Source organism: Peromyscus maniculatus, chromosome 22 (assembly GCF_049852395.1).
Source record: "Peromyscus maniculatus bairdii isolate BWxNUB_F1_BW_parent chromosome 22, HU_Pman_BW_mat_3.1, whole genome shotgun sequence".
Classification (NCBI taxonomy): Eukaryota; Metazoa; Chordata; class Mammalia; order Rodentia; family Cricetidae; genus Peromyscus; species Peromyscus maniculatus.
Genome location: NC_134873.1, coordinates 56,136,398 through 56,151,198, shown reverse-complemented (window position 1 = coordinate 56,151,198; position 14,801 = coordinate 56,136,398). Strand labels below are relative to the sequence as shown.

At 54.8% G+C, this 14,801-nt stretch overlaps 1 protein-coding gene across 3 annotated transcripts in view; it reads right to left on the bottom strand.

Moving 5' to 3' along the window:
- The window catches only part of Ttc7a (tetratricopeptide repeat domain 7A), a 113,974-nt gene that overhangs the window by 47,737 nt on the left and 51,436 nt on the right, over positions 1 to 14,801 (bottom strand). For all 3 annotated transcript variants that reach the window (XM_076559192.1, XM_006986488.4, XM_076559193.1), the window contains 3 exons: positions 9,117 to 9,254; positions 8,485 to 8,568; positions 3,959 to 4,063 (listed from right to left, as the gene is read on the bottom strand). In XM_076559192.1, the coding sequence (XP_076415307.1) occupies positions 3,959 to 4,063; positions 8,485 to 8,568; positions 9,117 to 9,254 (327 nt within the window). The remainder of the gene's footprint in view (positions 1 to 3,958; positions 4,064 to 8,484; positions 8,569 to 9,116; positions 9,255 to 14,801) is intronic.

Genomic DNA, 14,801 nt, shown 5'->3' with positions numbered 1-14,801 from the left:
TCCTCCTTCTGTAAGATGGGGACAACAGTGTCACCTTCAGAGAGCTGCTGGGAGGACTGGTGTGATGTGAATGCTCTAATTAGTGTGCTTGCCTAATTGTCAAAGATGAATAGCCGTGAGTACATGTAATACATACAGAGGCCACAATTACTACACATATATGTGTGTATACGTATATATTAACCACACATCATTGCACTGAAAAATTTGCAAGCGGCATTAAAGGACCTTCGGAATCCAAAAAAAAAAAAAAAAAGGACGCTAATACAGCCTGCCTTTTGTCTCCGGGCCTGGCGGTTCATCCCAGAAAAGCCTCAATGACACAGGACAAGCAGGCACCCGGCAGAACTGCCCAGTCTGCTGCGCAGGTACATACGCTCTCCAACCCCCCACCTGAGGCCGAGGACACATTTGCCACCAAAGACCACCCACTATACACTCACCCATTCCATGGAGGACAGCAAGTCAGAGTATGTTCCAACCTCTTCCAAGTGTTCTACTCCACAGCCCACTGAGTCTTTGACACATGATCTGAAAACACTGTTTCCATCTCCCAGCTGCCCGACACCATGTCTACCAAGTAACCCTTGCCAGCCTCCTCCTGCTGGGGACCTCAGGTCCAGACTCCAGACACTTCCTCCTGTGGCCTCCCGGACGATGCTGTCTCTGCCACCAGCTCAAGAGTGTGGCATGAGGCCCTCTTTCTCATCAAAATACATCTCGATGAGGGGTTCCCAGTGTGGTCTCCTCCCCAGCCCACTATGACACTGACTCTAACGCCCAAATTCGGAGCAGCCAGGTGACCTTGCCATGGCCACCTAGGGAAGGTCCTCCCTGCCTCTGTGTTTCTGAACGGCCTGGGGCCCGACAGCCACGTCATAGCACCATGGCAGGAGACTATGAGGCACAGGGAGCTTGTATGACATCCGCACCCCACGGTCAGCCATTCAGCAAATGTAGAACTGTGACCCCAGGCAGTTCTGGGGGCTTCATAGCTGCCCTCAGCACTTCCTCAGTTTCCTCAACCCCGATACTCGGAAAGAACGACGCACCGCATAGCGTGCCCCTTCGGTGGTTCGGTCTTGCTCTTTGTAAGTACGGAAACACTCTGTGCCTTCCCAAGTGCCTTGGTCTCCGAGGCTTTCCTAATTTGGTCCCCCGTGCAGCGGACTCGGCTGAGCTGGCACACTGGCTGAGGCTCGGGGCTGCCTTCCGTCTCCGGGCAGCCTCCTTCACCTGCACTGAGCAAAGAGGATCCCGCCCCACACTCTCCACCCGCTTTCTCTCTTCCCAGGGACTGGGGAGAATTCCATTCTGAGACTGCAGGGCTCTGTTTAAAGACCTCCAGCTTCTCCTGAGCCCCTTCCTGTAGGACCTGGAGCTACTTGGTGGAAAATCTGCTCTTATTTTTTTCCTCAGGGTGTAATGGGCACTTTCTAACTTCTGCAAGATGGTGCCAAAAGAGCGGGTGTCCTTCCCTGCTCCGTGAACAATCCATCTTCCCGGGCCTGGAAGTCGAAAGCAAAGGCATATCCTTTCTAAGTGATTACTATTTTGAAGGTGCTAAGAAGAAGAATGGCCACCATTTGTCATATGCCTGCAAAGTGCCATGCAGACACACACACCACCTCCTAAGGCTCACAGCCACCCTACTAGTGGGCATGCCAGTCCCCAGATTATAGACAAGGAAACTGAGGCACAGAGAGAGCGAGTCACTCGCTCCAAGTCACACAAGCTAGTGAGTAAGGTAGACTGAAGGGCTGGAACCCTATCTGTTCTCCACAGCCTACGCTCTTTCCTGCACCCATGCGGCTCCCTCGGGGGTATGAAACCTGTGAGAGATAGTACAGGCCTTTGCACAGGAGCTTACCTACGCCTGCTTCCACCTCTTCCGCTGTCTGTGTGGTCCTCTGCACCTCCTAAAGGGGCTCCAACTTTTTAAATTAAATCAGTTTTAAATAACTGGGTTTGGAGGGATCCGAGACAATATCTACATCTTCTTTTCTATCTCCACCCCAAATTTGCCTTGTGGCCAGAGTGCATGGCAAAAGATGAGGAGAAGGCCCTTAACCGGACACAAAGCCCATACTAGGCAAAGTTCCTAGTGAAGGACAGAGTTCCTGGAGGGAAGGGGCACGGGCACTGACCGGCATCCCCCACTGGCCTCAGGAGAAGACACAGCTCTGTCCTGGAGAAGCGCAGAGGATCACACCCCAGTTCATACCTCAGCTCAGTCCACGCCCAAGGGAGACAAACCGGACCCTAAGAGGTCCAAGAGCGGGGCTGGCAAGGCGGCTCAGCGGGTCAGAGCCCTGGCCGCGCTTCTAGCGGGTCTCCATTAGATTCCCAGAGCCTACATCCTGGCTCACAACCCTCTGTAACTCCAGTCCCAGGAGATCCGACGCCCTCTTCTGGCCTTTGTGGGCATTACACACGCATGGTGCACAGACATACAATGGGGGGGCGGGGAGGAACACTGTCACTTGAAATAAAAACAAAGGAAAACTAATTTTAGGGAAAGACGAGGGGTGGGGGCGCAGGGGAGGCCTCTGAGTCTCCAGCAGCTTGCCCTCATCCCTACTCACCTGCAGAGTCTTGCTCCGACCTGTGTCCTGACACCCCACCCACCCAACCCTGACCCCCTGGTAACAGACTGCCTCTCTCCCTTTTCTGATGACAAGTCTGCCTGTTGAAGTTTCCTTCTGGGCTTTTCTATTTATGTTGTCATTGATTCCTTTGCTCCTAACTCATCTGATTTCAATTTGGACTGATTTGATCCTAATTTTATTACCATGTAATCTGAATGCACATAATCACTGTAATCATGCTGCGGAGGGAAACAGCTCCTCCATGGTGGGAAGACCTAAATTTAGGGCTTCCTGGCAAGGGCGCCATTGGCTGGGTGGACTCACAGCTCCTTGGAGCTGGCAGCTTGGGGGAGCACATATGCCCTCCCCAGCCCTGCTCCCAGAGACATGGGTATTTTGGGCTGCCACGAAGGGATGAGCCCAAGGTTTCCTCTCAGGAGTCCTGGACTAAGAGGAAGTCTGACCGGGGGTTGGGTAACCGCCCTTTGCACCTCCAGCCCTCTTTGCTGCGAGGGTTTGGCCCGGGACTCGGCAGCCTGCAGCCTGCAGCTGCATGCCACCTACAAAAGAGTGGGTGCTGACTTTGGATCTAGAATGCAGAGGAAGGGATGGGGGCCTCTTGGGAAGCATGTGTGGGGTATAAGATGACAAGGGAGAGGGATGAGGAACTTGTTCTGTGTCACTCAGAGCATAGAAAAAGGCCTCTCCCTCACATCGGGAAGCTGGCTGGGGCCGAAGACAGTGAGATGATCTGGATAGAGTTACCGGTGAGAGATAACGTTAGTGTTGTACTCCCTAGGGTCCAGGGCCCTGGGTCTGAGCTCATCAAAAGCCGGGGGCTCGGGGCTCCAGGCTCTGTTTCCTCACTGATCTTTTGGGGGCACCTTCATGACCCTCCAGCAAAGACCATCAGCTGAGAAGTACCCTTGGAGCTACAGTCTCCTAAAAGCTGCCCCCGTAGAGAGTGGGGAGCAGACGGTAGGACCAGGAAAGAGGCCTAGGGGTGCAATAAAAACCAAGAAGGGATAGCGAGGAAGCCATCTTTGTTTCTTCTCGGGCTAGGGTTGAGATCAACCCCTCCCCTCCTCTGTTAACTATGAACTCATCCACAGCCTCTTTTCCAATGGGCTGGTCTAGGTAACTCTGAGGACTTGCCAACCCCCCTTTCCATCGGTCTGACCCTCTGGGGATCACATTTCAAAGGGCTATGCTGTCAAGACCAAAGTTAGGGGGTCCTCAGAGACTCTCCCCCCCCCCCCCCCGTCCCTACCCACAAGTGGGACCCTTTCTTCTACTCACACCCGCCCCCCCCACCTCGTTCCCACTTGCTGGAGCCCCCCCCCCCCCCCCCGCCCCCGCAGCTCACTCACCCAGTGCAGGGACCCGATGCAGACCTTGGCAGCCATCAGGGGCACCGTGGGATCCGAGGGCTGCAACTTCATGCACTCTCGCAGCAGGGACACGCCGTAGGCCGACTGCAGAAGCAAGGGTAGAGAACACAATCACTGACCACGCTAGCTCCCCAAACTCTGGCGTGCCCTATGCCCTCGGGGGTGGTTCTCCCCACAGTGCTTGCTCTGTACCCCTTTCCTTCTAGGAACCAGGAGGGGAGCCCAGCGGGAGCCTAGCGAGGCCCCCTCTGAGTTTGTTTGGAGAATGGAGACCATGATGAACCTCACCCTCTGGAGACATGAGAACAGTTAACAGGATAACAAACAGAAACTTTCCAAAAAGAATCCGGATCAGAACCACAGAGATCTGAGAAACAGACAGGGCCCCTCTAAGCCTGTACGCAGAGAAGATTGCTGTGACGGGACTGGACAGGTGAGGAGGTGGGAGGAAGGTGAGGAGATGGGGGGGCAGAGAGACCCTCCAGACAGGAAGTGGAGGCCCCACAGGGCTCCAGGACGCAACCAGGATTTGCTGAGGATAGGCAGAGAAGGGCCAGAAGGGAAGGGCATCCAGGCCCAGAGAGGTACGTCACCTATACCAAGAGGAATGACAGATAATACCCCAGATCTTACCATGTGCCAGGCATTTTTTTTTTCTAAGTGGGGGGCTGCCGAAAGAACCTGTGGGCTGATCTAGCCTACTGCCTGTTTTTGTAAATAGGGTCCCACTGGAACTCAGTCATGCCTGTTCGTTCATAGACTATCTGTGGCTGCTGCACGATACCACCTTGGTGGAATGGCTGAGAGAGACTGACTATTAATAGTCAGTCGAACCTGACTACTGCCCGACCCTTTACGGAAAGTTTGCTAACTCCTCTGTGAGAGTGTTGGATTGTCATAACATTCCTACCAGACAGACAGCCTTACAGCTGAGAGGAGAGGGAGGCTGGGTCAGAGCCACATAGCCCGTAAATGACTAAGCAAGGGTTTGAACACAGCCTGGGCCCAACTCTTAAACACTACCCTGTGTGGCCTCTGTGGTGATGACCTTGGCCAGAGGAAGCTGGTTTCCTGGAGAGATGGAGGGGTGTTTGTGAGTGTGTGTGTGTGTGTGTGTGTGTGTGTGTGTGTGTGTGTGTGTGTGTGTACTCTGGAAACTTCTGCTTTCTGAACCCAGCACTTTCTGAGGGTAACTAACTCAACAGTTACTTTCCTGTCATGGAAGCTCCTACCTGTGACCCTCAGGTGTATGTGTGTGATTAGGACCATTACCAGTCCTGGGTCCCACTGTGGGCTGAACTCCTCACTTTAACCTAGCCTTCTTCTTCACCCCCTAGCAACTCTGGGGGTGCCACTAAGGAAAAGAGGGTTCGGGCAGGCTCATCTGCCTGCAGTAGGCTATGACTGGAGTGTGTGGGTCCCCCGCCCCCAGCTCACCTCTCCCGTCCCCACCATCTATGGAAGAACTTCCTTCCCCCCCAGTCTTACAGATTTCCTTGGGCTCTGACTGGGCTGCGATATGCATATATTTTGAGTGTGTTCTCCAAGAATCCATGTGCTGGAGCTTGAACCTCAGAGTGGTTAGCACATGAGAGGGTCCAGTGGGACCTGGTTAGGTCACTGTGTGTGCCCTAAAAGGACTGGACATCTTCCTCATAATTAGTTCTTGCAAGGGACTGGTATAAAGTGAACACGGCCTGCTCTTTCCCACCTGGCTTCCTGTCTGGCTCTACAATTTCTCCACTTGCACATACTCCTGTGACGTCATCCACCTTGAGGTCCTCACCAGAACCCAGCCAGTGTTGGCACCCTGGCCTGGAGCTCCAAAACTATGAGGCAAATAAGCTTCTTTTCATTATAAATTCCTCCGCCTTGGTTGTTTTATTATAAGTAACAGAAAATAGACCAATGAGGCTAATTGTAGGTCTCTTCATCCAGGGCCTGTACTGGGCTCACAGTACCAGGCTGGGGTGGTGGAGCCCGAGGAGACCTCTAGGGAGGTCACAGAAAGCAGGGCAGCTAGGGAGACAAACGCCCAAATCCCCCATCATTCGAACAACACAAGAGGACAGGGGGAGCACAAGAAAGGGCCAGAAAGTGACGGGCCTCCCGGGAGGACCCAGTCCAGAAGGCAGCAAGAGGGCTGCCCGCCCCACCTCCTCAGGGCCCCTCTCCTGGGAATGCCACGCTAAGTCCCTCACCACCGTCCCTCGACCCACACACCCCAGCAAGCCTCAGGCTTCTCCTCAGCTTTCCTTAGGCGCCTGACCTTTGCGCATTCTGGAAACACCAGCTTCTCTGGTCCTGACCCTCCCCAATCCACCCACCCCTTCCCACCCCACCCCCACGCAGACCAAAAAACACTGCTATTTAAGGAGCCGTCTGAGGACCCAGCAGTAGGAGCAGCCGGCTTCTTTTTTTCCCCCTTGTCATGCTGGTTACCTAGCAACGCAGCCAATGCAACCGCCGCGTGGAGACCGAGAGAGAGGGAGCGACCTAAATCATGCCACAGAACTCATCCGTTATCCCCGTGGGGCGAGACACCAGGCGTATTTATATCTACCCGGCCTCACCTTCTGGAAGGTGCAGAACCTGGGCTCCCACCTTGGGTTTGGCAAAGGCGAGCTCTGGCCCCTCCCCTGAGGCCTGCCCAGGGCAGTCAGGCCAATGGTTTTGGCAGGCAGGATTCCCAGGGGGCGGTTGGAGAATGCCTTCCTTACAGAACAATCTCACAGTGCACCGAGTGCATGTCGGGTGGAGCCTCACATATAAGAAATTCACTGACCACTCCAACTCCGGACGCCCACCTTGCGGGATCACCAAGGAGCCAGAGCAGGGAATGGCTTCCCAGAGGCGGGATGCTAAGCTGTCTGGACCTCTTAGCATCCAGCTTCTCCATAAGGGGGGTGGGAGACCCCTCAAGTCCCCAGACAATTGTGGTGTCTTTTCCTGAGGCTGGATTCTCCAGGAACTCCCTCAAAATTAAAGCTAACTTCCATGGATAGTTTGTGGGTTTTGTTTTGTTTTGTGTTTTAAAGGCGATAGCTTTTTTAAAAAAAAAAAAAAAATCCACAGAACAGTGAGTGCCCTGCTCTAGGCTATCTCCATCACTGCTATTCTAAGGCTAAAGGTGTTTCCTGTTTGGGGGAGGCAGGAAGACGATACTCAACGCTGCTGTATGCAGAGGATCGGCATAAGCTCCAGCCACACCTCCCCAGCCTACTGTGACTACCTAGGCAGGAACAGGCTGGTGCCTTCAAGTCCTACGCACCTACTCTGGGTTCATCTTTCTGGCCCTCCCCTTGGTTCACACTCCCCCCCCACGCCCTCCCCCCCCCCATCTACTCTCTACTTATGTGGTCCTGCCAGGTGCCTGGGAGTGCCTCTAATCCTGTAAGGCCAGCCCCTGTCTGTGTTCTGAATTCTCCTTGAGATCCGCCAACACCCTGCCGGGCAGAGCCAGTAGGTCACGCTGTGACTTCAAGACGCTCTGGGAGGTGGCGGCAAAGTCGGAGGCCCAGCAAAGGATGCTCAAGGAGACTCCCCGCTGACTTTGGCGGCGCTCGGCGGCCTCTCGCTGCAGTCTAACAAGACTGCAGCACCTGGTGGCTCCTCCCCCTCCCTGCCAGGCCCTGGTCTGTCTTACTGCAGAGACCCAGGGCTGCCTGGCACTCCTCCATCTGTGGAGGCGGCACTGGCACACGGGGAGGGCCCTCCTCGGAGACGGCTGCGGGGCTAGAAATGGAATGTGGCACAGATGGGCCAGGGGGCGAGGGATTCCCTCAGCCCCATGAAAGGGCCGTGGGTATTTACAGCTCCTGGAACCATCTGCGAGCTCATACCACCTTATTTCCTGCATTCATAGCATCCTTCGCCCCAGCTCCCTCGGCCCCCGGCTCCGGAAAGGTTTTCCTTTCATGTCGCTGCTTAAAATAGAGGCTTACATAAGTGCAGTTCTGATCGGAGAGAAAAAATCAGGGATGCCGAAGTAGGGGCCGGGCAGATGGAGGGCGAATGCCTGCCCCGGTGCCTGCCACGTGCTCTGGGCATCGCTGGCCTCTTCTGCTGACCCCACCCAGGTACCTCTCACTACATCCGTCACATAGCCTCCCCTCCAGATTGCCATGTGGGTGGCTGCTGCGCCCCGCCACCTTACAGCTAGCTCTCCCTCCTGGGCAGGGTTCCCAACTCACAGGCAGGCCTACTTGGGGGCAGGAGTAGTGTTCCTCTCTCCTAGAGCCACACCAGCAGAGATGCTGTGATACGCTTGTGGTGGACCATAGGAAGAGAGAAGCATCCAAGCTCATACCTGCATGTGGGCACACTCACCATCACCAGCACGTATCATATAGGGCCTTCCCCATCCACGTTCACAGTCATATTAATACTGGGTCAGTTCCCAGTCAACACACATCTCTCCAGCCCTGGGAAACCCCTGGGAGGGACCGGAGGCCCCTCAGAATCCAGATTTTAACCCCCACCCCGCCAACAGCCCTGGGCCTTACCTTCCCACAAGCTACCATGGAGAGGGCCACTTGGTACCAGAGGTGAAATTCTCCAAATGCACACTTCATGGCTCGCTCTAGGCACTGGGGAGGAAGAAGTGGTCGGTCAGCACTGGCCCCACTACCTAAGCCACTGCCTTCAGAGAGCTGCAGGGCAGCTTCCTTCCTGTTGGAAACACAGGGGTAATCCAGTCCCTGTCGTGGCATGCTGGCTGCGCAATGCTTCACATCTCTACAGCCTTGGTCCCTGCCTCCATAATACAGGAACGATCTCATAGGGTCACTCTGACATGCAAATGACATTCGATTTGCGACCATGTTTTTGAAAGGACACCACCCAATAAAAATAACAACTAGTGTTTATTATCACAGGACATGGTGGGGCTCTCAGATTGTCACTTACCTAGTCTTCCTCACCACCCTGAGGGGAGATCTCTAATAACCCCCACCCCATAGACAATGAATCGGTGACCGAGGCTAGGGTGGCTTGCCAAGGTCACAACGCTAGGAAGAGGCAGGCCATACCGAGACGAAAGCGGCAAGCGAGCCAAGACAGATGGTCACCTTGTGTGCTTCCCTTTATGAATGACCTAACTCCCCGGAAGTGAGGGAGGTTGGGCGGCTGACCCTACCTCAGAGAGCATGACGTACTGGCCGCGCCTGCCCAGTGTGATGCTCAGGAGGTCATAGATGGCTGAGGCATTCTGCAGGCTCACTTTCCGGTCCTTCTCCTGCTCTGGTGACCGACTCAGTACCACGTCCCGAGTTGCCTGTGGGTGGGAGGTGGTTTGGAAAAGACGGTGGGGATACCAGGTAAGGACCTAGCATCACAGGCCCCATATTGCAAAGCCACCCCCTGTCACGTGTCACTGCTGCCACAGCCAGGTGACTGACCACTCTCTCAGAAACGACCTCCCCCAAACCCACAAAGCTCTCTCCAAAGACAGAAAAGCCTTGGTCCAGATGAGTGTGGGGGTGCCATCCTAAGGCTCAAGGTCCTCGTGTTCATTATGGCACTCGGCAAGACTTCGAACCTACAGAGACGTTTCAAGGACAGTGCTAAGGCTACAAGCGTTTCATCTGACTTTATCACCTGGTGACATTCAGGACTCCCGCTTCGCTCCAAACACATTATCATTAATGCCCTCTCTCATTAATGTTCACTCTTCCTTCTTCCAAGATCTCAGAGTAACTGATCAGTCACAACAGTTGCAGAGCAGGGGACAGCCCGGGGCCTGGAAGGACTCTCATACACTCTGGTGGCCTGCGCTTGGCAAAGCTGAGCTCTGGCCCCACACCCTTGCCGATAACTCCCAGCGTCCCCTCTCCGACCCTCTCCTTCTGCCAAAGAGGTCCTTGTCTAACGTCACCCTCCCTGCCTGAACCTGCTCTGCTCCCCACAGGCTGTCCACCAAGGACCGGCCTGCTAGATAGAACACAGAAGGAGCTGTCGGCCCTGAAACCTCAGTATCTCACCAGAGCCCAGGCCCCATCCTGTCCTCCAGCCCTCCTCACGGCCTCCTCCTGCACAGAGGCACCCTCCCTCCTGAAGGCAAGGAGCTCCCATGAGCTGGTGGCTGAGGAGACAGAAATGCCCTTACTTGAAGGCCCTGGGTTGAAATGTGTTCCCTTGGAGGCCCCTAGAAGCTAACGGGCCTCCTAGCCCCAAAGAGCTAATGCCCCGAGGGGCATCTGAGGCAGGGAGATAGACTGATGGCCATGGATCTGGGCACGTGCCTCTTCGGCCATGATTGTGATCAGTGTTCCTCCTCCTCTTCCTCCTCCTCACAAAACACAGATGGCCGAGGAGGGGATGCCTGGGAGACGATGCCAGGAACGGCAGGAAATCCTCAGAAAGATCAATGCTAGAGCCAACCTGATACACCGAGCCAGGAACTGCAAACGGTTAAGGAAGAGAAAGCGCCAAGAGATCCCTCTGCCTCCCGGAGAGACCCGCCCACACAGCCACGTGGGAACGCAGCCTGCCTCCCATCCCTCCAAGATGCCTCTCCAGGCCTCCACCTCCAGCCGCTCTCAGCTCCCGGCACCCAGTGGGGACCGTGGGTGAGTGGGCTCCTCCCCCAGGCAGCAGGAAGGGGAAGACGGCATGAAGTACAGCAATTCGGGAAGGGGGCTCCGGGACGCATCTGTGCATGCATACCGGAGTCTAGACTTTGGGGTAGGAGGAAGAATTCAGGAGGGAAGGGAGAGCGAGGCCAGGTGTTCCGTAAGGGTGGCTTTTCCTGAGGAAGAGGGACCCTTGCTGGACACATCCGAGGACTGAGGAGTCCACCCTGCACAGAAGCCATGTTGGGGGGTGGGGTCGTGAGGCGTATGCTGTCACTAATCCCTCAGGGTGACACTTACACTCCTAACTGACTTCTCACCAGCCACACAACACTCCCAGCTGTTTTCCTGTCTTCAAGGCTCAGCTGAGTTTGGTCGCTTGCTTGGCGGTTCTCTGTGTCAGCCTGCTGGCAACTCCCAGCTCAGGTGGCTGCTTTTCTCTGCATCCCAGGCACACACCAGGGAGGGCCCTGGCAGCCCCGGCTGGCTCGTCACTCCCCGCGGCAGGGCATGCCATTTCTCAACTGAGCTCCTTGAACACAGAGCTTCGGAAATCCACCTTTGTGGGGAGAGCAATACCCCAGGCAGACGACTCTGGGCTGACACAGAGACTCCCTCTTTGTCTACCCTAGACCTTGTCCTCTAAGTGGACAGGCCTCTGGGTGTGTCTGGTGGGGAGGAGGGGTGGATTTTCAGAACTGGGTGTTATTAGAGCAGGTGGAACGTAAGACAGAGTAAGTCCTCCAGAGGACCTGGCCCCTTAGCGGACAGACAGCAGTGAGGACATGCTCTTGTGGGTCCTTAGTGCTTTTTGTACAAGAGGGGACCATGGTTCCCACAGGACAGCCAGAAGTAGAAGTCTGCCCAGCTGTTACCATGGCTTTGGGGGCAGGGCTACAAAAAAAAAAAAAAAAAAAAAAAAAGCTGGGTTAGTGTTGGTTGCTGGGCAGTGCCTGTGTATGTAACCATGGTAACGGGTTTAGGTAGGGAAACTGGAAAAAAAGGAAGTCCTAGGGCTGGCTAGTAAGCCACAAAGGAGCATGAATCCACGTGTGGCTCAGGAGCCAGAAGAAACCTCAGAGGCACGGGGCACCACCACTAGGCTTACAGTCGTTCCCCGGGGCGCCCCAGCCTTCCCCATTCCTGGGCTCACTGCCCTTAGGCCCACAGGCTTCATAAGCAGCCCATCCACTTAGTCCCGACCGACCGCACTCTTTCCCTTCCCTATGACATACACGGCCTCGGGTCCTTTCACCGGGAAAATTTCAGACCCAGTGAGGACTTCCAGACCCGGCGCAGCAATGTGAATGCACTTGCCAGAGTAAATACAGCTACTGAGCTGCCGTCTGTGTCCCCCACTGTCACCCGCTGTCCCCCACCGTCCCCCGCCATCCCTCACGGTCCCCCACCGTCCCCTGTGCCGTTCTTGGGATAAAAGTGGATATTCTCCCTGGGTTTTTTCCCCGGCCCACCCTGCCTACTACTCACTGCTGTGACTCCCACACCAGCCCCTGGCTCCTGCTATGGGATATGCTCTACCCTTAGTTCAGCGGAGCATTTGATCCCCAGGCAGGACCCCCAGAGGTGTCCCTATTCCTCACCTTTCTCCTTCTGGTCATTCTCCCGGGATAACCTGTCCAGGATAACCAGCCACACACCAATCATCTCACAGCTCCACACCTCACCAGGAACCTCCACTGCTCTTTGGACAAAAACAGGAATCCTCTTTTCCTCGGGCAGGCCCAACTCTTGTTGAGACGCCCTCCCTAGGTGCAGGCCTTGCATTGCCTTCTCTGGAAGGGAATTCTCACATCCATCAACTTATCTGGCTTATGAATCCCAACATCAGTGAAACAAGTATAACCTTCCCTGGGAGGGCTCTGAGCCCCTGGGGATGGACATCCAGAGCCAGTCCAGGCCCTGTGGCTTTCCTGCATACCAGATCAATTATCCTGACAGTCCTCAATCTCTGCTGGATACAGATCAGCTCTGAAGAGCCCTGTCCTCCCCTTAATCCTGGACCTAGATAGACCTGGACCATCTAAGCCGGGGGTTTGGGGGGGGGCAACGGGATGGGGACAGAACACTTTCTAGGTGGCATCTGATCATTCCCACGCCCTCTTGCCAACGTTCATCCTATTTTACATAAGACTGAGGGAGACCAGTAAACGGACTAATACACACAGAGGGCAGAGACCTCACTGAAATCCAGACATCCTGGTTTCACCCTGGCTCCTTCCCTGATTCCAGGTTCCTCTGGGAACATGTCCAGTAGTCTCAATACTATCAGGGCTGGTTTTTCGGAAGAAGGAACCAAAGCAAAATGCAGACAGGGTCTCCCCAGTGAAGTCTCGGGTGCTGTCTCTTTGCAAAGAACAGGGTCCTAAAGCAAGATGCCCAAAGCCCTGCTCAGAGATTTCACAGAGTCAGCTTCTCCATCAAGCAAGAGAGCCTCAGGGCCTGCTGACACCCCAATAGTCACCCCAGAAAGAAGGACTAGGGAGCAGCTGTGCCCACTGATGCTCCCCCTCTCTGGAGGACACCATCATGTGCGGCTCCGGCTGGTGTCCCCCACTGGCAGACATGATTACCACCAGCTCTTGAGCTGCCGGTCCAGAGAGCCAAGAGTTTCTGTGCTCTGTGACAGGCTTCATCTACCCAGCGACACAGTTCCTGTGGCAGATGTCACAGTCTTCCTGTCACGGGTACTGAACCACGGGCTCTGAGCTGGCAGCCTCTGCAGAGCAAGGCCTTGAGTCAGAGCAGAGGGAGGGCCAAAAGCTAGGACGCCGTGTGTCTCTGCGCTGAGTCCCAAATGGAAGCACGCCTAGGAAGCCCTTTCCTTTAAGACGACGGACTAACAACCTCAGCCTCCCAACTCGATTAGAACCTACGCGTTTCCAAAGGCAACTAAGTCAGAATCAAGCCTTCCCTGCCCCCAGGACAAAAACATGCATTGAACACACCGAAGAGACAGCTTTGTGTTCATTTCCTTATTTAATCCACCCAGACTCCTTCCACGGAGACCTTATTAACTCCATCTTACGGATGAGAAAACAGGTTGAGAGAGAGAAGACTCTAGCTCTGCTATGAGTGACAAGTACAAGGTCCACCTAGCTAGGTGCCTGCTACTGAGTACATCACGGAACTAGTTTGTTAAGGTGCAGGGACCCCGTCCCAGCGACACCCCCAGCCTCCGACACTTGCTCCATATCAGGCCTCTGTACCTTTCCAGTTCTGAGAGGCCGCACCAAGCAATGCATTCTTTTCCAGCTCAACAAAAAAGGGATCAAGGATTTAGCTGGCTTCTGCACTCTGCACTACGTGGGAGTGCACTAGAGATCAGCACTTCGGACTGTTCCATTATTTTATGGACGGGGCCGAGCACGGTCCAGCACAGCGAAGCCGCTCAATAAGATTAAGTGATAAACAGTGTTGAGTACAGGAATCGATTGTTGGAAAGGTGGCGGGTGAGTGGATGGACAGACAGGTGGGTGGGCAAACAGATGCATGCGCGGATGAGTGTGGGTAGACTGATAGATGTATAGATATGAGTGAGTGTAATTTGACATGCTCTTTTAGCCCGAAAGATAAAAAAAGTAGGTCCAAAACACAAATCTTAACCAGTTATAAATCAAATCCCTATGTTACTGGGAAAACGCTGGTGGATTTCTGTTTATCTCTTGGAAGACATGGCTCCATCATCTGACCACACAGGTTAGCACATAACAAAAGCCATATCCTGGCACCAGACACGCACGTGGACCCCATGCACGTAAAAGTGGGCTACAGCATTCAGAAACCCACAGATACCCTCTGCCGGATGGCTGCTCTGGACATCCTGGAGGTGAGGAGCGATGGTGACCGTGACCGTGGGCTGGCACTGCAGGAGAGGCTGCAAAGTCACAGCCGAGGCTGCCAGCGGCCGCTCTGGAGGTTTCTCTGCAAGCCTGCCATCCGCAGCTAAAACGAGCCAGCAGCAGAGATGGGAAAAATCCCTCAGGCGCACAGAGGCCGTGCTAAAAGTTCATGGAACCTTAGGATGAACTGAGGGGTCAGAGCAGGAGCTGATAGAACTCACAGTTCAGTTCATCTTCTGGCTAATCACCAGTGCAGCTGGAGGAGTCAGCAAGAGGCAGGGTTTCTCTGGGTAACATCCCTGGCTGTCCTGGAACGAGCTCTGTAGACCAGGCTGGCCTCGAACTCACAGAGGTCCGCCTGCCTCTGCCTCCCAAGTGCTGGGATTAAAG